This window comes from Ictalurus furcatus, chromosome 15 (genome assembly GCF_023375685.1).
Source record: "Ictalurus furcatus strain D&B chromosome 15, Billie_1.0, whole genome shotgun sequence".
Classification (NCBI taxonomy): domain Eukaryota; kingdom Metazoa; phylum Chordata; class Actinopteri; order Siluriformes; family Ictaluridae; genus Ictalurus; species Ictalurus furcatus.
The window spans coordinates 20,276,166-20,303,452 of record NC_071269.1 but is presented as its reverse complement, the minus strand read 5'-3'; the positions used below and the strand labels follow the sequence as shown (position 1 = coordinate 20,303,452).

General features: G+C 41.0%; 1 protein-coding gene across 3 annotated transcripts in view; it reads left to right on the top strand.

Moving 5' to 3' along the window:
- fignl2 (fidgetin like 2) overlaps nucleotides 1-26,977 on the top strand; it is a 66,215-nt gene extending 39,238 nt beyond the window's left edge. The window contains exons 1-3 of one of the 3 annotated variants that reach the window (XR_008388001.1): nucleotides 10,022-10,277; nucleotides 13,507-13,654; nucleotides 16,194-16,739. Coding sequence is in view for 2 of the 3 variants with exons in the window: in XM_053644193.1 (XP_053500168.1) it covers nucleotides 13,630-13,654; nucleotides 24,816-26,863 (2,073 nt within the window). In the remaining variant the exon portion in view is untranslated. Of the gene's footprint in view, nucleotides 1-10,021; nucleotides 10,278-13,506; nucleotides 13,655-16,193; nucleotides 16,740-24,815 lie in introns of those variants that run through there. The other 2 variants (XM_053644192.1, XM_053644193.1) reach the window with 2 other exon arrangements.
- The last annotated feature ends 310 nt before the right edge of the window (nucleotides 26,978-27,287 follow it).

Below are 27,287 nucleotides of genomic sequence, written 5' to 3'. Positions count from 1 at the left end.
CAAACATGGAGTGCAGAATGACCAAGGTCACGCTCAGATCATTGTCAGTCATGACCTACAAGCCACGCTGTGTTGCGGGTCAGTAAACCAGTTCCGTTTGAACCTTCACACTCTTGAGCTTCTAAAGCTGGCCTGAATATAGTGTTCTACACCTTCAAGAAGCGCATTCAAAATATTAATTTGAAACTTTTGTGCTAATTTGTTGGTTGGTGCTGTATTTTTGAATTCGAAATTTTAGCTATCTTGAACATAAGGGATAACGTTCAGATTTTGCTGTTAGCTCTGAAAAAAGGAAGAGTTTCTTTTCTCACCATTTTGCAATGATGTTCAATGTCACATTAAGGAGAAATCCAACATAGAAGTGGTGGAGACAGCAAAAGTTGGACTCAAAGTTCCAGAATGTAAAGTGGCAATAAGACACAGTCATGCTGAGTTACAGCAGAGATTCCACTGCGCTATTTAGCGATCTACACAATGGCAAGCACAATGGCATTGATGGTGATATTAAAATTAATGTCGATGCTTTGGTAGCTGATCTGTTTTCATAGAGTGTGAGGTGAGAGAGCTAGACAGACTAAAGGACTAAAGTGCTGCTGGATCACACTCTATAGGTAGAGATGAAGCAAAGGCTAAATCTCACTGGCAACACTATCAGCAGGCAGTCGAATGGCATTGTGGGTACTGTAGGAAACCGTTAACTAAATTAAAAATAGATCATATTCTTGCAAAAAAGTCAACTCAGAATTGAATAAGCAAGCCACTGAGGGTGGATTTTTCCTTTAAGCGCTTCACTCCCCATGCTTTTGTGTTCGACTGCTGGATGATGTGGTGGAGTGACACCTGTCAGACTCACTCACACTAGCTGAAGCTTCCCTCTGTATCTTTCTCTGATCTCTCTTCACCCATAGTGCTGCTCTCAGCAAGCTTGCAGTTGTCAGAGTGCTTGCCTCAGCACAAATGGCAGATTTTGTTTTTCTTTCCCGGGGCTGTAATAGACATCCTCTTGCAACCCTGCTAACATGCCACTAAACACTCACAATCATCCCTGTATTACAGTCAGCCTGGGGAAACAAAACTGCATGACTAATCACTAATGCAGAATAAAGCCTAGCTCTCGAACCACTGTGCTGATTATATTCATGTAAGGCAAATTGGATATTACCTGACTGAGCGTGTCTTCTGAGAGCTAAAAAAAAAAAGTAGCCTATTTTATCTTAATGAATTGGACCTGAAATGTTGTTTTGCGCTTGTAAAAGGTTGAGTTGTTGGATTTTAACTGGAAAAAAAAAGTTTAAATAATTGTTAGCAGCTTAAAATGTAACTTAAAACATACCTGCCTAGTAGCTTAAAACACGTTTATTTTAAAACATAATTTTACTTTAGCTTTTCTCTGGTTTAGATTTGTTGTATCTTTTCATATTTTTTACATTTTATTTACTGTATATTTAATGCACTTTTATATTTAATGCACTTATTTTTCTGAGGTATGTATAATTCCCTCACACAATTCTTTATTCAGTCCGTACAGGATTTCGTTGTGGCCAGAAATGCTTGATTTTGCTGTGGCTTTTAAAAAAAATTGTGATGCAGCTTTCAGTACTACTTGAATTGGCGAAATCGCAATTGCGCAAAATTTTATTTTTTTGAAATTGCGGTCTTTCATAGTGATGCTTGTTGGTAAATGTAGCTGTACTCATGTTTGACGCACGTGTCTCGAAGAGGGCTTTGGCTGAAAGCGCGTTGTGATGATGTCACATGACACATGTTGGCCCAACTCTGTGGAAGATCTACGATAATTTTAAAAAATCACAAGCTCCTCTGAATATTGCTGCATTTGCTTGATTCTGCGATCACAAAATCGCGAAATCCTGGAGGGACTGATTATTATTATTTTAATATTTTCTATTTCTTTACTTACTTACTGTCCACAATTGCACTAAACTGGTTAACGGTGTGCCCCATACTGTATGATATTTTTTTAAAAATTATTATATGAGTTGTTAATAGTCATCAAGAAAACAAGCATGTAGGAAAACACTGAACCACAAAGCAGAGTTACAAAGAAGAACATCACAAATTTTTTATCTTGAATGCTACCTCATGGTAACTGCTAATTAGTCATAATTAGCAGGGACCATGAGGTAGCACTCAAGATAAATCAATACTCTCAGCTGAAAGCTGACAGAGAAGCCATATAACTCACATTACACTTTATTTCATTACTCAAGTTATGTGATTTTAACACTTGTAAAACAATTCTCTTGGTTAAAACTGACCTCTATTGCATTATGGGTAATACACAGGTTCCTTGGCCACCAAATTTACATGACCTGAATAGTAATTAAAAAAAAATTACTATCAAGATATTTTAGACATTCTAGCATTTAGGACATTTCTTAAAATGGTTGAGTTAAAACACTAAGTAGACATGACAGTGTAGTTTTTTTTGGTTTTTTTTAGAACTAGAGCAGTGTGGAGAATAGTGTCGACTAAGTCTTTTTGTGCAGAACTTTCTTTTGAATTGGAGCAGTGCTGAATAGAGGCATCTGAATAAAAGGCTTGGGTTAGACAAAGGGATAGTTTTTATAGATGCTGATGGAGCAAGTTGCTGTGTGGAGTTGGCGTGGAAACTGGCCATGTGCTCACTTGGGACCTTGCTTGGGGGTAGAACACCAAACACCACACACTAAACATCAACCACCAAGCACCAAACAACAAACACTACACATCAAATACCAAGTATCACACACTAAACAACAACCACTAAACATCAAACACCAAGCACCAAACAACAAACACTAAACATCAAACACCAAGCACCATACACTAAACATCAACCACCAAGCACCAAACAACAAACACTAAACATCAAACACCAAGCACCAAACACTAAACATCAACCACCAAGCACCAAACAACAAACACTAAACATCAAACACCAAGCACCAAACAACAAAAACTAAACACCAAACACCAAGCACTACACACTAAACATCAAACACCAAGTACTACACACTAAACATCAAACACCAAGCACTACACACTAAACATCAAACACCAAGCACCACACAATAAACATCAGACACCAAGCACCACACACTAAACATCAAACACCAAGCACCACACACTAAACATCAAACACCAAGCACCACACACTAAACATCAAACACCAAGCAACAAACACTAAACATCAAACACCAAGCACCACAAACTAAGCATAAAACATCAAGCACCAAACAACAAACACTAAACATCAAACACCAAACACTAAACATCAAACACCAAACACTAAACATCAAACACTAAACATCAAACACCAAGCACCACACACTAAACATAAAACATCAAACACCAAACAACGAATATTAAACATCAAACACCAAGCACCAAACAACAAACACTAAACATCAAACACCAAACAACAAACATCAAACACCAAACACTAAATATCAAACACTAAGCACCAAATAACAAACACTACACACCAAGCACCAAACAACAAACATTAAACATCAAACACCAAACAACAAACACTAAACATCAAACACCAAGCAGAACACACTAAACATAAAACATCAAGCACCAAACAACAAACACTAAACATCAAACGCCAAGCACCAAACACCACAAGTCAAACACAAACAGAAAGACTAAACATAACTGCAAGGGCTTCTAGGAAGGTGGGAGAGGTAACTACTCACTCTCCCACTTTCTTTCAACATATATCCATCTATCTATCTCTCTCTCTCTCTCTCTCTCTCTCTCTCTATCTCCCTCTCTCTCTCTCGCTCACACTCTTTCTCTCTCTGTGTATTGTGGCACCCAGGTCTAAAGTATTCAGGCATGTGTGTAACAGGATCAGTAGAAGTAGTAAGATGGACAGCACAGTGTTCCAAAAACAGACTCTCAGCTGTGCTGCAGTGCCACACCCACACACACACACACACACACATTAAAAATTGCTGAAGGCTCCAAATATATCTCAGAGCACAGACCTCAGTCCATGTGGAAATATAACAAGAGGAAGTGTGTGTAAGCAAATCTTCTTAGCTCCTCCCACAGTGAGTGGCATGCAAACATAGTTCTGTCACGTACACACACACACACACACACACACACACACACACACATACACACACACACCTATAGGTAGGTTCATGCTCTTGGACACATGGGAAGCCGCAACTGTGGTTTTATGCATTTGAACAGGAAAACCTCAGGAAAACCTCAAACCAGAGTAATAACCATGGAGTTATAAAACAGTTCCCATGACTGTTAGAGCTGCTCACTAATGCTGTCCCGTTTACTGTCAACAGTAAGTGCTGCAGATGAAATTATTTAGATTTACTTAGTCTGTTAGTGTAGAGTTACATTTCTGTCACACACTGAATGTTTTGTGCCAGGAAGAATACACACAGCTGTGGTGTCAGTGTAAATAACGGATGACATCCATCAGCTCAAAACTAAATCTCTGTTTTTTTTTTTTGTTTTTTTGTTTTAAAAAAGGATTGCAATAAAAGTATATTGATACTGTGTATTAAACAAATCTGACCCTGAAAAAGAAAATATTGACCCAGAGTGAATTTCGGAGCCAACACACTCTGACTAAACTGTACATTCCTTGTCGATGGGGTGGTTTCCTCAAGGGAACATCTTTTCTATGTTTAATATGTATCTTTCACCTGGTATATATATATATATATATATATATATATAGAGAGAGAGAGAGAGAGAGAGAGAGAGAGAGAGAGAGAGAGCGAGAGAGAGAGAGAGATTTAATTTAATTTAATTTAACATTTAACTAGTTTTAGTTATATATATAATACATACTAAAGGTTAAAGGTGTATGCTTGATGGTACCACCACGATACAGTTTAGTACCCTTTTCTCTGAGAGTGTTGCTGGAGTCTACCAAAACTCCAACCTCTGGCTAGGAAAAACCAAAGAAAACGTGCCTCAACTTGAAATACTTACTTGATGGTCTCCGCAACCCTCAGTTCAGCAAGTGGTGTCAAAGCAACATGGCTGCTTACAGCATCAGCAGTAAACAAAGTATGTACCAAATGCTCCCTCAGGAGGGACTTTTAGGGTGAAGTATAATTCCGAGTTTAGCTGACGGCAAGTTGCGTCACGGTGATTTGTTTTGAGCCATACCTGAAAGTGCGCAAAATTCCTGTTTGTCTATGGTTGTTACTGACAAGGTATCGTCAAGGTGTTAGTCATTGACCCCTAGTTGAACTGGAACTGGCAGACGGACACCTTGTCCTACAAGCACCGACCAATAGTGTATGAGACTCTCACCTTGAGGAACATATATAAAGTCCTAGCTACTCAGTATGACCCTCTGGGATGGCTTCTACCTTACACGACTCGAGTGAAGGTTATCATTAAGCAACTGTGGAACAAGCAGAGAGGGTGGGATGACCCTAACCTGCCACCTGAGCTCCTCCAGGCCTGAAGTGCATGGGAGGATGAACTCAAATACCTTCCTCATATCACCTTTCCCAGGCCTTATGTCCTTCCTGAGGTTGGGTTGGATGGAGCTACCCATGAGGTACATATCTTCTCAGACGCCTCCTAGCAGGCATATGGAGTGGACTTACCTGTCCATCATTATAGCACCCTTCTGCGTCACTCCCAAATGAGCTCACTCCATTCCAAGACTGGAACTCTATAGAAGTCTAGTCGTAGCACAGTTGGCTAAGTTACACAAAACAGAGTTCACCCTACATATAGAGGCTACTTCTCTGTGGACGGACTCTACCACAGTCCTCTGGTGGTTGACTTCAGAGTCCTGTCGATACCGAGTCTTTGTGGGAAACAGAGTTTCCCACAAACTCTGACTGAGAAGTGTTCTTGGCATCATTTAAGCTCAGTGACCAACCCTGCTGATGACCACGAAAGGGAAACCTCTTCAGCACCTTGCTGCACCAATCCGATGGTCTCAAGGACTCTCCTTCCTACTCCAGGATCCCAAAGAATGGCCAATAATCCCCAGGACCGAGACTACAGTGGACCGGGTCGAGCTGCGGAAGTCTGCCTTTTGTGGGATCACTACTTTACCTCCCTCCTCCAACAACTCTGATGGATGGAACTACAATATCTGGCAGGAACTATTGGACATCACTGCCCAGGAACTTTGGACTAGCCTAGCTCCAGGAACTCCCCTAGAGGCTGAGGATTACCGCTAGGTTTAGGTCCTTATCCTTAAGTTAGTGCAGCAGGAATCCTTCCCAGAGGATTACAAACGGTTAGTATCTGGGATGTCAGTCAGTTCTAGGTGTTGACTAGTCACCCTAGCCCCTGAAATATTACCGTCCAGGGGTCTGATCAGGGTCGGAGATTGTTTGAGTTGAGCCGCAGATTTTGAGAACTCCACTTTACATCCTCTGGTCCTGGATCCTAATCATCTACATTTACATCATATTTATTCATTAGCAGACGCTTTTATCCAAAGCGACTTACAAATGAGAAAATACAAGCAAAGCGATATATCAAGCAGAGAACAATACAAGTAGTGCTACCATACAAGATCCATTCATTGAGTTCCAGAAGAAGCAAAGTGCACAGAGTAGAGGTGTAAGTGCCAGAGTAATAAAAAAATTTTTTTTTATGGGTTGGTTGAGTGTTCACGGAAGAGGTGGGTCTTTAGCTGTTTTTTGAAGATGGTGAGAGATTCTGTGGTCCGGATTGAGGTTGGAAGTTCATTCCACCACGGAGGAACAGTTAGTTTGAATGTTCTTTAAAGGGACCTTGAGCCACACTGAGTAGGTACCACTAAGCGTCGGTCAGTGATTGTTTGCAGATTGCGTGAGGGAACGTAAGCCTTCAGGAGAGAGTTGAGGTAGGAGGGTGCCCTTCCAGACAAGGTCTTGTAGGTGAGCATCAAGGCCTTGAATTTGATGCTACAGGAAGCCAGTGGAGGGAGATGAAGTGGGGTGTGACATGGGTTCTCTTGTGCTGGTTGAAGATGAGGCCTGCTGAAAGCAGCTGAATCATCTGGAGGGGTTTGATGGAGCTGGCCGGGAGGCCCGAGAGTAGTGAGTTGCAGTAGTCCAGTTTTGAGATAACAAGAGCCTGGACTAGTAGTTGTGTAGTAGTTGCCTAGTCACCTGGCTTATCATTCACCATTATGAACATCAGTTACACGATTCTGGGTCAGAACAGTTGTTTGCGGAAATACAGAGATACTATTGGATCCTAAGAGGCCGTGAAGGCCGTGAAGGCCGTGGCGGTTTCAGCATTACTGCCCAGAATGTCGCCGGTGGAGGGCCCAGCCGATCTGCCCCATGCGTGTCACCGGCTCTGTAAACCTGCCTTCCATTCCTCTGGAGTAGACTGCTTTGGATCCTTGCTGGTCAAAATTGGAAGACACATAGAGAAGCGTTGGGGTATTCTCTTTAAATGTCTGACCACCAGAGTGGTGCACTTAGACTTGCTCCCTAGTATGAGTACAGCTTCATTCCTCATGACTTTCAGAAGGTTTGCCGCCAGGAGAGGGACACCATCGGAGTTATGGTCAGATCAAAGAACAAACTTCCGAGGGGGTGAACGAGAGTTACAGGAAGCTTAAGCCACACTGGCTCCCAACCTACAGCATCAGCTTGCCCGTCAGAGAATCAGCTTCCATTTCAATCCCCCATCGGCCCCCCACTTTAGTGGAGTTTGGGAGCGGGTAATAAGATCAATTAAATCGGCCTTGTACGCGGATGTGGGTGCACAGTCAGTTCCTGAGGAACTCTTAATGACAGTCTTGCTAGAAGTCGAGGCTATCCTGAACTCAAAACTCTTAGGGTATGTGTTGTCGGACATGGCAGATGCTGACCTGGTGACACCAAATAGTCTCCTCATGGGGAAGCCTGATGGGTTGCTGCCTCAAGTGATTTAACCGGAATCGGAGATGTGGAGTCGCCGGCACTGGAGACATTCCCAGGTCCTAGCGGACGGATTCTGGTCCAGGTTTATCAGACTACCTTCCTACCCTCAAAACCCGGCAGAAATGGCAGGCCTCATCTCCTGACTGAAAGGAAAAAATGTTTGTCATGCTCATAGACCCCCAACTACCTCTGAGCTTATGGCCTTTGGCCCGTGTCATCAAGACCCACCTAAACCTGGATGGCCATGTCAGGTCAGCTGACGTGGAGATAAAAGGCCAAGTGTACACTAGACCGGTAGCACGCCTAGTCATCCTGCCCGCATTATCACGGGATGGTCCTAATACCACCAACCCTGATTTGTTGAGTCGCCTTTCATGGAAGAAATGTTGCTCCGCATCTTTGGAGGCAGCTGTATCAAAGGCTCCTCAGGAGGGACTTTTAGGGTGAAGTGTAATTCCGAGTTGAGCTGACGGCGAGCTGTGTTGCAAGTTGAGCTGCCGCTTGCATCACAGTGATTTGTTTTGAGCCGTAGTTGAAAGTGCACAAAATTCCTGTTCGTTTATGGTTGTTGCTGATGAGGTATTGTCTTAGTCATTAACCCTATAGTAAGCATGCATTTTATTTATATTTGTGTTAACCGCAGTTTATGGGTTATATGGGAATGTCCGGATATGTAGCTATCATTCGGTAGCATCCAGCTTAGTAATGTCATTTTCCATGTCGATATTCAGTCTTTATTTATATGGGGATGGACATTCTGTGTTCTTAGCATTGTGTTAGTAATCTGTATGTGATTATAATGCCGAACGAGTGACTGCCATTTTGCGCCATTGAATGCTGCGCATTTGCATGGCTAGCCTATCCATATATGAGCACTGCATGTTATTAATGTCAAAATTTCCTTTATGGGGTGTATTTTCTGCTAAGTGCATTGTTTCTGTGCATTTAAATATGTCTATATACAGAAATTTCACTAAGGAACATTGGAGACACCTCTTGTATTATGGAACAGTAAATACTTATTTTCTATATTTATTTATTTTATTCAATTTCTTTATTGTATTTGTTAATTCTCAGACTACCTACACCTTTGAATATACATCTGTGGTTACCTCCAATACAAGATGTTAAGCTGATCACCTGTCTCCTCATTATTGGTGCTCTGATTGGCACCCGGGGGGGTTTACTCATTCATCCAGTAATCAGTAATCAGAACACAACAAAAGCCTCTACAAAACAAAGCAGCACTTTTTAACTTTTAAATTAGTTGCTCAGTATATACAAGTATTTGCTTTAGGCTACGTCCACAGTAATCCGGATAGATGTGAAAACTGAATTTTTGTTTTAAAACGCTCTCCGTCTACACTATCATTTTCAAATGTTTTCCAAAAATTGCTCATCCACACTGAAACGTCTGAAAACGCTTACATCCCTATAATGCGCATGCCTAAAAAATGTAACAAGCTTTGGCCTGTGTCATTCCCATCAGGCATTTATTTACTTTCAGTCTATTTACTTTGTACAAAGTGACATTAATTAAGTTTTCGCTGCACAGAAATGCCGTCTCAGTGTGGACGGGAGGCCAGAACATAGAGAAAAAGATGCATTTTCAAAATTATCCAGATTAATGTGGACGTAGCCTTAGATATACATCAATCATCACAGTTAGCTGACTAGTTTGTTGCTAGTAAAAGACAAACAGGGACACACTTTGTAGGTCAAAAGTGATGCAATTCCAATGTCACACTTCCAAAGTAATTTGAATGCAGCATTAATCTCAGAGATGTTGAGCCGCTCCTTCTGCCGTCTCAGGAGTGTGAACGTGTATTGTACATGTTATGGATTATTTCTATAATTAAAAAGTCACAAATTATTGATTTTACATATAATTATTGAAATTCACATTTCTGTAGAAATTAAAAATTTCCTTTTGTATGTACACAAGAAAAATGTATTGATATTGGGATATTAGTATGATATTACTTGGTATTGGATTGAAAAATAAAATCAATAATATCGTCCATTCCTACTCTGATGGCAAACAAAATCCTTGCTGCTCCCTCTTTCTGATTGGTCAGCTCCCCCCACCCTGCTGCCCACCTCTCATTTTCTCTCATTCTCCCTCTTTCTCTCTCTCTCTCTCTCTCTCTCTCTCTCTCTGCTTAAATACTTTTAACAAAAAGGACTGAAGGAGGAGGGAGAGGGGGATGGGAATGATGGGGGAAGGGAATTGTGTTTGAGTGTATGTGTGTGTTGTCACTAGAGAGAGCGATAGAGAGAGAGAGGGAGAGAGTAGAGTGGTGTTTAGTCCGTACGTGGAAAAACATAGTCGTGCATGCACAGACTAGCGGGGATTATCTATCTGTTCTAAATCTGATAGAGAAATGCAGGCATGAATAGGTAAGTCATGTTCTCTCTCTTTCTCTCTTACCTGATAGATTGATTCAGGATGCATTTGAAGAAAGCAGGCAGCATTGCTCTCAGTTATAAGTTGGATTGAAACTGTGCTGTGTGAGTTCTTTCCACACCTCCTCTCCTCCTCAGCTTATCTGTCTGATTTCTACTGTTTTTCTCCTTTCCTGCACACAGGTGTCTCTTTATACACTCTCACGATCACTGTATCAAGGTTTGAAGAAGTGTGCATTTGTGTTTCTGGAGTTGGGAAAACAGGACAGTGTCAGTGCTCATTCTTCTGAGCTTTCTCACACGTCTGAGAAAATGTACCAACGTCAAAATTAAGTCTAAATTTTGCAAAATGCATGGATCTTTTCAGTGGTATCTGCATTCTTCAAGGTTTTCACTTTACATTTTCAATGCAAATTAAGTTTAATAATAATAATAATAATAATAATAATAATAATAATAATAATAAAATAGAAAAATGCAAGATGTTGGAACCAACAAATCACCAATACTAAGTAAAAATTTGTCTATATTTTTGAGTTCATTGATAAAGAGTACTTTATGATAGAAACAGTATTGAATGTTTTCAATACTGTTGAATGTCAGAGGAAGTGTGTGTTGTCCTGCATGGTGTGTCAGAGCGGAGCGAGTGGCTTCCAGGAGCACCGTGAGAAGCCACATTGTTTGACTGGCATGATTATGTAATATTTTTCATTCATGTGTTAGCTCCTCAGTGCTCTCTCTTGAAAGGGAATGGCATTCCTCTCTGAGATCCTCAGCACCGAGCTGCTTGAGTCTAGCGTTTCAGAAAACTAGTGGTTTAGACCACAGTGATTTAAACTGTTAGGTGTGTCACAATTACTATGTAATTATTGTTAAATGATTGTTTAACTATTTGAGATAGTTGTGATTAATCATTAATATTTCCAAATTCATACATTTCCAGATCAATAAAATGTTTCATTCCTGATTTTTTTCATTCTTGATTTATTATTCATTTATAAACTATATATATATATATATATATATATATATATATATATATATATATATATATATATATGCATCAAATATGACAGGTACAGTGCATGTTCTGTTTACTCAGATATTTAGCTATAGGACCTTGTTTATTGTAACACATTAGCATGTATTACTGTTTTGTAAAGAGTTCAAGCTCAACTCATTAATCACAGTTATGTGAGTGATGATCACCAAAACAAATTTTAAAATCATGACAGACCTAATTTCAGCGTTTTTAATGTCAGTGTTTCAGATCTCAGTGTTTAGAGTGTTGTTTTGAGCTTTAGCATTTGAGTTCAGTGTTTTATATTTTAGTGTTTGAGGTGGATGTTGTAGATATTAGTGTTTTATATTTTAGCCTTTGAGCTCAATGTTTTATATTTCTGTGTTTCAGGTCTGTGTTTATATTCGAGTGTTTAAACTTGGTGCTTAAAATTTTTGTGTTTGAGTTCAGTGTTTTGTTTTTGTATACAAGCAAAATGTTTTTATTTTAATGTCTGAGCTTATGTTTTAAAATCTTAGTGTTTAAATTCAATGTTTTTATATTTTAGTGTTTAAATTCAATGTTTTTTAACTTAGTGTTTGAGGTGAGTGTTGTAGATTTAATGTTTTATATTTAGGTCTTTGAGCTCAGTGTTTTCGATCTCCGTGTATATATTTTAGTGTTTGAGTTCAGAGTTTTATATTTTAATCCTCAAGCTCAATATTTTAGTATTTAGGTTGAGTGATTTAGTGTTTGAGTTTAATGTTTTAGATTTTCTTGTTTAAGCTCAGTTTCTGTATTTTAGTTCAGTGTTTTCTATGTTGTTTTAATACAGTGTTTAAATATTTTTTAGTCTTTGAGTACAATCTTGTATATTTTAGTGTTCATTGTTTTATAGTATAGTGTTTGAGCTTTTAAAAAATGTTTTAGCGTTTAGCACAGTGCATTTAAGCCCATATATATATATATATAAATATATATATAATATATATATATATATATATATATATATATATATATATATATATATATATGTGTGTGTGTGTGTGTGTGTGTGTGTATATATATATATATATATATATATATATATATATATATATATATATATATATATATATATATAAATTTGCTGTTGTATATTTTAGTGTTTTTACAGGGGAATTTCTTTCATTGTCATCATCTGAGATCTTAGTGCTTTAGATTGTTGTATAAGATTACAGTGTTTTAGAGCTTTTTTAGTGGACACACGGGATAGTCACTTTTTCCACAATTCACAATTTTTTGTTTCCTTATTAATTAATAAGATGGTATAAAAGTGAAAAATATCTGTAATTCAGATATGAGAACTTTTTCCCTTGTAAGTAATGTTTATATACATTTCTCTGCGTTATACCTTCATCAATACATTGATGAGAATTGATCCTTTATTTGTTTATGCTTATCTGTTTATGCTTATAACCCATTAAAGTTACTTTCTTATTACTTTTCTTATTATTTGTGTTTTGAATAAACTTCAATCTCAATTAAGAATAATTTAAAATAGAGTAACTAGAATAACTTAAACATCAGAAAAATGTCGATTAGAACTTCAGTTTTCTCAATATTATAGGACCCAAAATGTTTTATTTTTTTCAATACAGCAATTCAAGTCAATTGGATTCATGTGAACAGTTCATTTATTAATTAATATGAATAACCTTTATTTATTAATTAATTGCAGGTATTTATTTTTTATTTATTCACGGTGTTTGTCTTTATTACACTTAGGTATTTTAGAGAATAAGAAATTTGAGGATTGTATTGGGAAAAGTAAGTGTGTTAAAGTGAAAATGTGGGTTGTAAAGCAAGTGCTGAGATCTTTGAACAAACTGGTTTGAAATGTGCACAGTCTTGTGATAGTGCTCTCTTTATTGCGGTTGGCTGCTGCACTGTGGTATGCATGGGGCTTTTTGTGAGGCAGATTTAGAAAGGCCTCTTTAGAAGCTGGACACAGCCATACAATCAGCTTAATGCCTACGTGCAGGCCTTTAATGAATACCCCCTGTGTGTGTCCAGCCCACAGAGGGAGCGAGTCCGAGCGCAAGTCTCCATGAATATCAGATTCCGTTTGGAGTCGGATTTGTTTATCAAACTTTCAGCATTTGGCATATTTGCGCAATACACATCGGTGTTTGAGTACGTTGGATTTCTTTTGTCGCTAAACTGAATCTCGTCCTGTCCCAGGAAGTGGATCTGGATGTTTAGTGTCCTAGTGCAAGCACATGCCGGTGATGGACTACAGACGCACAGACGCTAACCTGGCTTTCTCTGCAGAAGTGTCACCTTAATCTAGACCACATCCGCAGAATGCTGAGTCCTATTGTTCCCTATAGTAAGTTCACGCATGCTTTATATTTAACATCATTTCCATATGTTCCTTGCAGTGAGAAGTATGTGCTAAAGTACTGGTGCTACATTCCAGGTGGAAAATCATTAACACATAACAAATATTGTGAATAAGCTGTATAAGACTAATTGACTATTTTTGTATACCTTAGATATAGATATAGAGCATTGCACAGAATGTGCATGCTGGAGGGAAAAAGCAAAGGGTGTATAATTTTGTGTGTGTGTGTATGCGTGTGTGTGTGGGAGGCGGAGAAGGGAGGGGAGGGAGGTTAGTTGATGGCTTTAGCAGTAGAATCCCTGCAGTTCTGACAGTGTCATCTCACAAATCCCACTCACCTTCCCAGTTTTCCCTGCTTTCTCTGCTCGGGCGACCTAATAACTGACATGTCCAGTTTTAGTCCCCGTTCCACATCTCCACACCCCCCTCCCTCTCCACCACTCTTCATTTGAGCTCCTCGCAGTCCCTGATCAAAACAGCTTTGTTTGTTAGCCAGCATGGTGCTTTTTTTCTCAGCGAGCAGCCCGAGGAGCTGCTTTAACCCGACTCTTCGGCTCACCTCCTCTCCGCTTTATCGGTGTGACAGCTACATGAAAAGAGGGAGAGAAATCAAACCGCCACGCCATACCGTCAATTGGAGATGTAATTACATAATAATGAACGGAGGCCTTTTTATGCTTGAATGGGATTGTGTGTGTGTGTGTGTGTGTGTGTGTGTTGCAGCAGGCAAATGGCTGTTCGTCCTGCTCACTTTATGTTGTTTAAATACTTTTACACCTATATTCTCTTGCTGTTGATTGATACAGACGAGAATTGTGTTATGCATTAAAAGAAGGACGGTGTCAGGTGAGGTACATGTTGCAATTATCAGTCCTGATGATCTCACTTTTGTTCTTAAAGTTAGCGAGGCAGTAGTTGCTCAGAGCATCTTTTGTACTGGAATTTACTTACCGGCTTAAGCCCAGACTTGTCAATTTAGTCATTCTGATAGACGGATCCTTACTGAACAGTTCTTGACAGGCCACATTTTTGCCTTGCCCAGAATGACATAATCGCAATGGAAGCTTTCTTTTTTTTCTCCTTTGGTTCTATAATGAGCTCAATTGAGCAAGCTTTTTGCATCATTATAATGCAGTAAACACAGCATGAAGCCATATATTTACTCAATAAACTCTCACTTTGTACTTCACAAGCCCTCTCAGTTTGGGTATTGATTTTCAAGAATGTCACGAAGACTTGGTGGAATATCTTGCATTCCTCAGAGACGCATCATATTTGAGCCTTTGAGCCCGCTCTGAAGTGACCAGTGGATTTGGACAGAGCCTGCTCATTGTGTGTTACTGCTCTTTGTTGGCGTTGGCTGATGAGAACAGGATGTTCTTCTGAGTGTGTGCGTGTGTTTGTGTTCTTGAGCATGTAGTGTGAATGTTAGGACTGCACATGTGGGTGTTAGATATCCCTCATGTTTACGCTCTAACCACTTAAACACACGCAGATTCCTTCCCTAAGACATTAGCCTAAGACTTAACGGCCATTTATCTTTTACATGTCCTGATACGTTCTGCTTAGATTCTCTTTCTCAGATTTACTCAGTGGTGTACAAGAACTGTACAATGTGACGATATGATATTAATATCCCGATAGTTTACATATAGTTTTATTGTAGGTGACTGCATATTAAAAGCAGTTTTTGTGTCCTAGTTTTGTCTCCTCTCCTGTGTTATTTTATTTTTAATTACCACAGACAAGAATTTCTACACATTTAGATATACTGAAAACCTGTTTCATCAGAAATCACTTATAATGCAGGTTTAAGAGCAGTTGTTGTGGCACTAAATAAACCTCTGTGCAAATTTTGTCAAGCATGGTCATGAATTTTTCACTCCAAGATATTTGTAAATGAAGCAAATCTGTATAATTCATAATTTTAAAGATTTAGAGATTGGTTTTATGTGTTACATACAGTTTTGTGGGTCAGATATGTGTATGGTGAAACCTTATTGAAAGTTAATTGGAATTTATTTGTATAACTGATGTATTTGAAATGTTTTAATGATATGTAACAGCTAACTTTAGACTTTCATAATTAGTAACTTCCAAATAAACAGGTTTTATTTTTATTTTTTTATTCTCAGTACAAATAATTCTTGCATTATTCCTTTGGGGATGAAATAGAAAAATGCTGGCGTATTGCTTTAAATATTGCAAAGTGCCAAATCCACCTGTAAGCTGCACATGAGAAAGCCCACCCCATGTGGTATACATGTGAATAGTATAACATCCTTGCTGGAATTTTCTTTGTGGAACAGTTGAACGTTCCCACCATCAGGCACTGTTCCTGACCACACATCCCAGGCATAAGTGGTTACCACATACACAATCTTACATGCATGGACGCACATACATACTCATATACACACAGACACACATGTTACACACATATTCAGTTACTTTTTCACTCATTTCTACATATTGTCTCCTCACACCATTCATGTGTGTTAACTCTTCTTACACTTTTAAACAGACAAACCTGAGGGAAATCTGAGAGAGATTCCTGGGGCCACGGATACTCCTGTAGGGATTTGGTGCAAAGAATCTGTAATCTACACTTCAAACACACTCCTAAATCAGTCCCAGGCCAGCAGCCCACGAGTGCCCTAACTCTTGTTGCTCAGAGGCCCGCTGTCCAGCGGATCCTTTTTGTTTTTGAAGAGCGAAATGAATACAGCCGGCACCTCTTCTTCACAATGACCTCATTTCTTTTCTGCCTTGCAAAAAAAAAAATAAAAAAAATGCCAGGCCTACTGAAGCACTCTGATTGCATCTGTTAAGTCATTAAAGCTCTGAAGCTCTGAGAGAATGGGGTATGCTGGGCTCTTCTGGATGAGTGGCGCATCTCACAACCCTAATGAGAGCGACCGAAGATGAATACGGCTCTGGAGGGGCCCTTGAGTAAACAGGCGGCACGCTGAAGTGTCTGTGTGAATAAGGATGGGGGTCATTAGCGGCGGGTGTGAATGGGGTTTAATTAGGCCTCACAGAGGTGCGCGCTATGTGGGATGAGGAGCTAACAGGGTGACGGAGAAAGAAAAGCTTTCTGCTTTTTTTCGCCTTTCTCTCATCAACTCACCGCCATGCAGGAGAGCTCATTAAGACCCGGGGCTGTTGCAATTACGCTCCTAATTATTGCTTAGACTCATTTGGGTGGCCTGCCTGCCTGATCTCCGTAGCCGAACCCGCAGTCCCCCCCCCCCCCCAACCCAACCCCCCCAATGGATAGAGCTCCTAATTAAGGCAAAAATAGACACGATGCAGAATCTAGTGCCTCAAGGAATCTGGCTTTAGGGCCGCTAACATTTTGTTTTGTTGGCACGCAAGAAAATCCCCACTCAGTTGTAGAGTCAATAAATAAACAAAGAGAGAAAGAGAGGGCACAGGATTTAGCCAAGTGGGAATGAAACACGAAGGGTGGGATTGGAAAGGGGGGGTAGGGGGTGGGGGGTAGAAGAACAGTGAGGAAAAGGATTCAGAGAAGGGGATGAAGGAAAAAAGGGGGAGATTCAGGAGAGGTTTGGTGGTAAGGGTAGGGAGACAGATGGAGGGGGGCGATTGGTCATCACCGAGCCTTAGGACAGCTGTTCTTTGATATATTAGTGGACACAATGACCTAAACCCAGCCTGCAGCCACACAGAATAGGGACCCTGTTTTTCTTAAAGGGGAGGGGTTGCCTGGCTTTTGGCCATTTGTGGACACAAATTAGCTGATGGGGGGGGGGGGGGTGTTTCTAAAATTATGAGCATCTAGCAATGCAACTAGCTGTTGTTTCGTGCGGCTGGCCACTAATAATCAGCTACAAAGTGGTACCTACAGATTTCATCAACATTAAAGAATGTACATTCAGTCAATGCAACTTTATGGTTATGGTATCAACTACTATCAAAGTTACTCTGAAATAATAATAATTATTTTTAAGGTATGTTAATATGATACAAAACACATATACCTGCTTGTTTGGGTTCAGGAATAATAATAATAATAATTATTATTATTATTATAAAAACACCAGTAGCTTAATTTTATTATATTATTGCCTAATATTTAAATCTTTTAAATGGTATTATGGTCATAAAGTAAAGCTGTGCTGTGTTCATAAGGCACTTTCTTTCTTTTTAACTGTAACAAGTGCCGCGCTGCAAAATGTTCCAGTAGTGCACTTATCATTCTGTATTCATATCAGTTCAATAGCTTACATCATGGTTTTGTGGTTCTAGTAGCTAATCAGAGCGGATCAGGAATGATCTAACACGCCTGCATGCACTTACAGTGTGACAAACGGAGGAGTGATAATGCCTTCAAACGCTCAGAGATTACATAGAGCTGGCAGAGAGAGAGAGGGATGGGAGGGGTGGGGCAAGAGTGAGGATAGAGAAGCTCCTTCACTGCCACTTCAGTAGATAGGCTCCCTCCTCTAGGGATCTTGCATGGGCTGTGTGAATAGATGTGTGCACGGTTGGGAGGGCGCTGGGCAGCAGGTGTGAAAACTCGTAAGAGCCCTCCAACTCTTCTGTTATTACATCTTTTTAGGGCCATGAAAAGAAAGAGCAGATGAGCTCCGGAGAGAAAGCGTGAACGCTGCCCAGGGATTGTGTTTCCTTTGATTGATCACATCGCTGTGACTAACACATAGATTTATAATAATTTTCTCAGCAATGCTCAATTAGACATGGCCTATAAGTAATGACAGGGTATTGTATGAGGTGCTTCATTTATTTATTATTTTCCAGCCTTAGACGCTGCAGTATTCAGCCAGGAAATACATGCAAAATAAATCACACATTCTGAACGTTACATGAACTCAAATACTGTATGCTTCTCTTTTGAACATCTCAATCACAAGTTCTAGCATTTTCTAATCTGGTTACCCCCCGAAAGTGAAAAATTACATTTATAATTTTAATAAGAAATAAGATGGGTGGACCTTCAAGCAGGACAAAGATTCCTTCCAGCAAAGGAAACTCTCAACTGGTTTCAGAGAAAAAAAAATCAAGGCATTAGAATGGCCCAGTTAATCACCTGACTTGAATCCAATTGAACAAGATTTAAAGACAGAATGTTTAGAAGAATGGGCCAAAATCACACCTGAATACTGCGGCCCATTAATTTCTTCATACAGGAAGCGTCTTGAAGCCGTCATTACAAACAAAGGCTTCTCCACTAAGTATTAAATACATTTCAGTTAGCGTGTTCAATACTTTTTTCCTGTGTCATTCCTCTTTATTACACATAACTTCGTTTATGGACTTTAATGTGTAGATTTCTTGAGTTAATACCAAAGTCTGGTGAAAATTTCATGTGAATAGCCTCACTGGAAATATATTTACTGAAAAAAATGACGCGTTCAATACTTATTTCCCCCACTGTAATTCTAGATTATTTTGGTGAAATATATTTAGCTTTTCTTATATTTGAGAGTATTTCTGCAGAAGCGTCCGGGTTTTTTTTTAATGTGAATTTAAGCGAATAATGACAATGTGATTCAAGTTGTAAGAAAGTTGTAAGTTATAAATTCTAACCTTGCTCCTCACTTTAGTCTCATCATATGAGTTGTAGAAATAGTTCTGAATTTGCAGATGTTATATTTTGTTGGCTTGAATGTAGCTGTACTCTAATCCTCCATTTTAAACCCTACAGACATTGTAATGGATTCTAGGTGTGGCTCCGTATTGTCTGTCAACCATAAAAGAATTAAACATGGTAGGCAAAATGATCTAATTGGATATACCAACGTAACCAGCACTAGCTTTATATTTTTATCTGATAAACAATATATGGGATTTTTAGATACATTTTAAATGTCTCTTCATTTTGATCAAAAAGGAGATTTGATGTAAATCCTAAATAATATTTGTAATTTTTTTTTTCTTCCACACTTTCGCTTCATACTTAAAAGCCCTTTAGAGTCTTTTCTGCCTAAATCATTGATTCTCCAACATCTGACCCGAATACAAATCAGCTAATGATTGGAACGCAGGCTCTTGTCTTATCTTTCGAGCTCTGAGATGATTAATTCATGTAAACAACACAGCCTCCCTCTGTTTCCATCTTTTTCTTTCTAAGTATTTGCAACTTTTTGTATATTGCTTCGAATCCCTCTTTCTTTTCTCCTTGTGCACTCTGTTGTAAATTACAGAAAAAGGCTTCCTGTAAGGCATATGTGAGCTTGTTGTATTCCACAACGAGCTCCAGAAAAATTGTGGAACATTTTCACTCAGATACTCTTCTCTTGGGGTCTGTTGAGGTTTAATATAATTTTGTATTGTTTAAAAACTGACAGATGGATTAAAAAAAAAAATAAAAATCGGTGAGTATTATAGGGTCTCCATCTTTAGAGTGGTTTATTAGGATATGAGGGGGCAGGAGTGTGTGAATGATCCTGCTTGATTGGATTGATTCTTCCTGCTCGCACTCATAGCAGCTCTCTCCACACTCTGCCAACTTTAATGGTCGCCTATCCCAGAAGGCATGTAGCATGAGAGTAGGTTTTGTTCCTCAAGACAGGAAAACAAAAGCAGAGAGAGAAAAAAAGAGGGAGACAGAGAGAGAGAGATGGCTTGTGGTCCCCATGGGAGCTGTGAAACTGCTTCTGGCCTGCTCTTCTCACGTTACAGAAAACTGGAGTAGCTTGCTTGTACACACACGCTCTGCTGAAAGAGTTTAACATTGTTATGGGTTCAAAAAAAACAAGGGCTTAGTTGATCACAATGGAAATTCTTTACATTTATGAATAACATTTATGTTATTCGTTTGACTGAGGTGGAATCCAATCCAAGCACTGAACTGTTTGAAGATGCGACTGAGTTGTTTTCGCAGACAGCAAGGCAAGTCTGATTTATTCCTTAAATCGGATTTTTTTTTAGACAGTTACCGCATAACAAATTCCAAATGACCAAATCTGATCCATAGTCGCATTTGCATATCCACACTACGTATCCATGCGTATGCTGAGTATTGCAGTGCAGGTAAATTTTTAGACAAAAACTGATTACATTTATTTCTAAACAAAGTAAGGGAACAATCATTGCTTTCGTCCTTTAACCTCCCTTAATGGTGGTTTATTTTTGGTGCTGTCAACAATTTCTGATACCAACCTTAGTCATATTTTTGGAAAATCAGATTCTGATTTTCAAGCACACATGTGAGGAGAATTTGATTGAGAAAAAAAAAAGATTTCTTGTCTTTATTTGCTGTCGAGTTTGCAGAAAACATTTGCCTTTTACCAGCTGCTGAAAAACAAGGGCAAAATAAATTGTGGTAATTGTGGTTGTGGTAAGAACAGAGGGAGCAGCAACTAAACCAAGCTATCATACAAGAAATGATTTGTCAAGATACCTAATAGTACACACTAATAAAAACTGAACCTGAAAGAGTAACCGCAAGTATATGAGCATCACAGAATAGCCTTAAGAGTGAAGAGTCTTCAGTCATTTCTTGATGGCACGTCTTCTGCTTTACTGAAAACAGTGGTATTGGCTTCTATCTAAAATCAGATAGCAGGTGGTTTGACTGTGGGGCTGTGGTTCACACCTCCCCAACATACTCCATGCTGAACTCTAACGCTGTCAAACCCCAAAACAGTGCCTGCACACTATCTTCATCACACACTCCTTACAAAATAAAGAGATGCAATACGAAGTGCACACACACATACACCCCAAACTCCCTCAATAAATCCCAGAGCACCACAAAAGCTGTCGGTGGACCTCGGCTGAATAGATTAATAAGATTTCCATAATTAGGCAGGCCTCTGACAATAGGATCCCTCTCCTTTGTCTCAGAACCAACAGAATTGTCAGGCTAAGGGGACGTCTGCTGGACTGGCCATTGCAACAATGGACACAGAGACAGTAAGGCGGTCAGCGGAAACATCTGTCTCTCTGCCAGGCCTGGAGTCTTGTGCAGAGTGGCTGCGTCAGGCCCTCTGAGTCTGCCTCTCACAAAGCAGCGGCTGCAAGGGTCCATGTGGACAATAGGGCCTGGTGGTGAGAGAAATCTTCTTTTCTTAACCCAACTGCTACGCCTCTGTTTACTCGCAAGCTTCCCATGTTGATTACAGCTACAGAGGGTGACATGTAACCCAGAGCTGGTCATATGGATATCGCTGTGTTTGGAATGACATATATGGAGTGAGCTTAAGTGTTTTTAAGTCTTTGTTAGCAAATCTAACCACAAAGAGAGTCACTGAGGTTTGCTTGAACTTTATTAATGCAACATTTTGCCTTCTGAAGGCTGCACTACAGGACATTCATAAAATGTTCTAATAATGCTTTTTCTCAAAACATTGTTGGCAGAAATGAAATCTACACAATGTTCCTGAAATGATATTAATCAGTCGGTTTGGTGCTCAAGATTTGTCACAACTGACTTTGCTAACAACGTGATGGAAATCTTACCTTAAAGCCTTTTTACTTACAATTGCAGCTTCAGTAAAAAAAAAAAAAGAAGCAAATTTCAGAGACTACACTTTGAGGGAAAGTGTCTATATTTCATTTACGTTAAACGCATTAGTAGTTAGCTCTTTGACAAAATGATTTCGTTTTCTAAAATCCACCATACTGTACTCACTGTTCGTTCTCCAGGGCTAGAATAAATGATCTGCAGCACAGCTATGATTGACTCATGAGTGTGGATGAAACCCCAGCCAGATTAGAGCAGGATCTGAGCGCACACCAAGGTGTAATTGCGAGCTGCAGCTTGTGTCCAGTTCATTTAATGCTGGATGGAATAATGTTCAGTGAGGTTAGAGGACAAAAGAGAGCTGTGGAGGTACTGGGGATGAAGGTCAACGCCTGGTCTTTATCCTATGCTTCATGGGAGCAGGAATATATTCTTCCATACCAAATGGTTCATCCGTGAGATTGTGTCTGGGAAAGGGAGGGGTTTTGGTGGGTGACAGGCTTAGTGGACAGCAGGCACTCTGGCCAGAGAGCGTGTCTATATGTGATTGTGCATGCATATGGGAGCCTGTGTGCACAGCCTCGTGTATATTGATGGAGTGGACGGCAGTTTGGCTGAGTTCCTTAATGTCAAGCCATGTCCGCACACATATGCGCACACACACACACACACATATACACATTCACACAAACACACACTGGCCAGTGCGTCTGCTGTCCACTCTCTCCCCTCCCCTCCCTGCTGCAGGTTTTATGAGCTCCCCTGGGCTGCCATCCATCTCTGTCACACACTGGCCCCATTATTGGGCTCCGCACAGCTCTGCTCCTACCAGCCTGCAGATGGGAATGTCCTGCAGGACGTCTACTGTTTCTGCAACCTGGACAATGACCTCCAACTCCAAGCCTCAAACCCTCTTCATGCTCTCTTTCTCGTTTTCATATAGTAGGACGTATATTTAAACACAGGACTTCTTTGCAGTGTGGGAACGTTGAAGCCATTGGAGTTAAATATGAAGCACAAGGTAATGCAGTGGCCATCTGGAGAGAGAGAGAGAGAGAGAGAGAGAGAGAGGAAAGGGGGAGGGCAAAGTTTAGGAGAAAGCCTGAAGGAGAAGGCAGCATATTAGAGGTTTGATTTTAAATGGCAATAAAGCAAGTGGTGCCCCACACACAATTGCAGAAGTATGAATAATGAATCATAACTTTCTGAATAAAAAAAATGTAAATAAAAAAATTCACCTGTAATAAAGCCGCACAGACTTTATTCTTTTACCTTTACACTTTCTCGCTATAGGTCTCACCTCGGGCCGATTTGTGACAGTTCAATAATGCCGAGCTATGCAAGGAATTTCAAGTTAATACCTGTGCAAAGAGAAGCGAATCACCTTCCAATATGGATTTCAGTGTGATTTCTTTCGACTTGATGAAAATGCATACACCATAGAATCTCACTGATTGTACTGAGCCATCAATGGTGTATAATAAAAATGAGTTTCACTGAGATGGTGTTTTGGGGGAGGTTGGGGGGCACATTTGCAGAGAGAAATTTTTGTTTTGTTTTTCTCCCCAGTCATTACTCTATTGGTCTCTCTTTCATCCCTTCAACATTAAGGCAGTGTAATGAATCACAGGGTCCAGAGCCGCAGATAGCCAGAGGAAAAGACATTCCACTCTCCCAGTGTTTCATGGGAAGCAGCCGATGAATAGCACATCTATTCTATGCCGCTTGCCCCTCCCCCCCTTTTTTCTTTACCCCACTGTCTCCCTCCCCATTCTCTTTCCCGTTCTGTCCTGGCTGGACAAGGCTTTTAGAGAATTGCTTTGTGGACAGGCCGATGTGGTGCAGGGGATGGACAGCAGGCGTTCAGTCAAACATACACTTTGTGATAACAATGGCTCCTCAGGGAGGGCTGCAGATGCTAGCACATGGCAACTATGTGCTCTAAGTGGGGAAAACACAAGTCCACCCCTTTTACACTCAGGGGAATACAAAGATGTTCTTTCTTTCTTTCTCTGTGTGTTTGTGCAAGTTTGGTCCTATCAACTAACAATCACAAAAACCAGCAACCAGTCTTCACTAGAGCTAGGCAAAATTTTACTACCGAATATATTATACCCCAGTATACAGAACATGTATAAATGTATAGTTCATAAGCGCTGACACATCAAAATGTAAAGGAATACTCTGTATAATCTCTATCCACTGAACTGTATTGCATGAGCTATGACTACAGACCAAATAGTTTCAAATACTGAAAAAATGAATGGAAACTTCAAAACAACAGTCATGGAAGTCTAAGGGCAATTGCCGAATTCTGAAATGTATTACAAAAACTGTAGTTTTGTACAACTTTTGAACACTGGAGCAATACAGTAAAAAGTAATACAGTAATATACTGGAGCAACAAAGTAAAAATAATTTCTTACTCTTTTCATAAAGATTTGTGGTTTTCATAAAGTTATATTCAATCACTTTATACTGTAAAACTAATATATCATACATGCATCTATAGCTTTCTTTTTTTTTTTAAAGGATTAAAAGGTGTTTGACAATTGGCTTAAATTTAGTTAAATGTTGTTTTATCATCTCATGCCCACCTAGCCAACAATCATCCAAAATGGGCAATGTGTTCAAAATAATATTGTCTCCTCAGTGTTCTGTGTTGTGACTTGGGTTGTTTGTATCAAACAGGTCTGTTGAAGATGCACTGGAACCCGGAGCATGCCCAGCCCCTGAGCCAGTGGCCCGAGCAGCATTTGGATGTGTCCTCCACCACTTCCTCACCCGCCCACAAACCTGAGTTGTATTCGGCACGTGGCCGCGGGTCCTATAGCTATGCCTGGGCCAATGACGACATCTCAGCCCTCACTGCCTCCAACCTGCTTAAGCGCTATGCCGAAAAGTACTCAGGTGTGCTGGATTCAGCCTATGAGCGCCCTGCTGTGGGTGCCTACCCTGAGCCTGGCGCCTTTGGGGCTCTCAATGGCAGCCAGAAGAATGAACTGGAGCCCTGGCCCCTCTCACACAGCACTGATTCAACTTACCCTTTGGTTCCCCCCTCTACCCACGATGGTCTGAAGGTGGCACCTGCACCCACAATGCCACCTGGCTCAGGCAGCGTCTCTGCAGGCAGCAGCAATCTGTCAGATTCAGGCTACAGTGGGAGCAGTTCATGCAGTGGTCCCCATTCCAGTGACTACCCGCCCAGCTACAATGGTACCTACCTCTCGTCAGGATACTGCCCCCAAGGCAGCTCAGCACTTCCAACAGCACCACTTCATGCCCTGCAGTCTGGGCCCACCCTCTTGCCCAGTTACACACCCTCTGCACCTGTTTATAACTACCCCCCTGCTACCTACCCCCACCAGACCAGCCTCGCGCCCACCTACAGCCACCCAACTCCCCCTTACCTTCCGTCTGGTATAGCTGCTCCAACCCCCATCACTTCACGGCCTACAGTGGTAGGAGGTAGCTACAGTTACCAGAACAGTAGCCTGGGCAGCTCGGAGACAGCAGGTTCACTAAAGAGGAAGGCATTTGAAATGACCCCTGAAGAGGAAGAGGGGGATGGGAATTCACGCTATAGGAAATATAGCTATGAAGCCTTAAAGTCTGGTGGAGACTCACCATACAGTGTGGGTGACAAAGCAGAATGCAGAGGGAATGGGTTTGTTGCTGCAAATGCAGACCCACAGGCATTCAAGCCCACCAAACCTGGGTCTCAGCCAGGCATTGCAGGTGACGAGGTGGGCAAATACAGTGGCCTGAAGCCTCTGCTTTCGCCAGCATATGGAACAGCTGGTGACTACAGCCCCCCAACAGCCATGACAGGAGAGAACGGAGGAGCCGAGCATGGATTTCTACAGCAACAGCGTTCACTCAAGCGTTCTGAGCCGCTGAAGAGTACAGAGCAGCGACTGTTGGAGGTGGTAAACAATGAGCTACAGGACTGCACGCTTCCTCCACTGTGGTCAGATCTAGTTGGCCATGCTCGTCTTAAAGCAGTTCTGGAAGAGGAGCTGCTGTGGCCAGCACTGCGCTCTGACAGTTCCGTTCGGCCTCCCCGAACAGCACTACTGTTTGGACCACGAGGAGGTGGCAAAGCTACACTGGTGCACTCCATGGCCACTCAGCTTGGGGCCACTTTCTTCAGGCTGAGTGGTGCCACGTTGGTTTCGAAGTGGAAGGCTGAGGCCGAGCAGCTTCTGGGCATGCTATTCTCAGTGGCTTCAGCGCGCCAGCCAGCGGTATTGCTGCTGAGTGAGTTAGAGGCCTTCGAGGATGACGAGGGTCTCAGACAGCAGCTGCAGGCTCAGTTGGAGAAGGTGCAGCGTGGCTTGGTGCTGGTGGTGTGTTCCACGCGCCACCCAGAGCTTTTGAAAGAGCCACTGCTGCACTGCATGGCCAAGCGCTACCATGTCAGCCTGCCGGATGGTAGTGGGCGCAGGCAGCTGCTGCTGCAAGCTCTTGGGCCTCATGGCTGCAGTCTGAGTGAACAGGAGCTGGCTGCTGTGCTACAGCGTTGCGATGGATTCACTGTACGTGAACTGCTCCAGCTCGGTCAGCAGGTCCTGGCTTCAGCATCAGCTTCAGGCACTGGTCAGATGCACGGCCTTGGTGCTCCCCTCTCCTCGCCAGCCTTCAAAGACTTCGAGAGCGCTTTCTGCAAGGTGCGACCGCAAGGGGCACCCAAAGAACTGGACACTTGTATGGAATGGAGCAAGGTGTATAGCCACTAAGAGACAGCTCAGCCACTGGAATCAGGACTGCTTATCTTTGTGCTGAGGTAGAAAGCCTCGTGGGTACTTTTTGCTTTTTTTCCTCTTTCTGTTTTCTTTCTGTAGCTACATAATTTGCAGCCAAAAAAAGGGCGGGGGGGGGGGGGGTTGGGGTTGTTTTTGGGAGATTAAATTTTACGGTGAAAAGGCATTTTAGAATGAACACTTTTTTGTCTTGGAAACATGCCATGGTGTGCTGTTTTTCTATAAATAAACATATACTTTATTTTTTCCCCAAAGAAATGAAATATTAGGCATTTATCAGAGGGGGAAATTGTTAGTTGTTTGCTAATAGAAAATCTTAAATATTTTCTGGAATTTCACTAGAATTCTGATCAGCCTTGATCCTGGAATGAACCTGGATTATATTAATAATGCATCCATT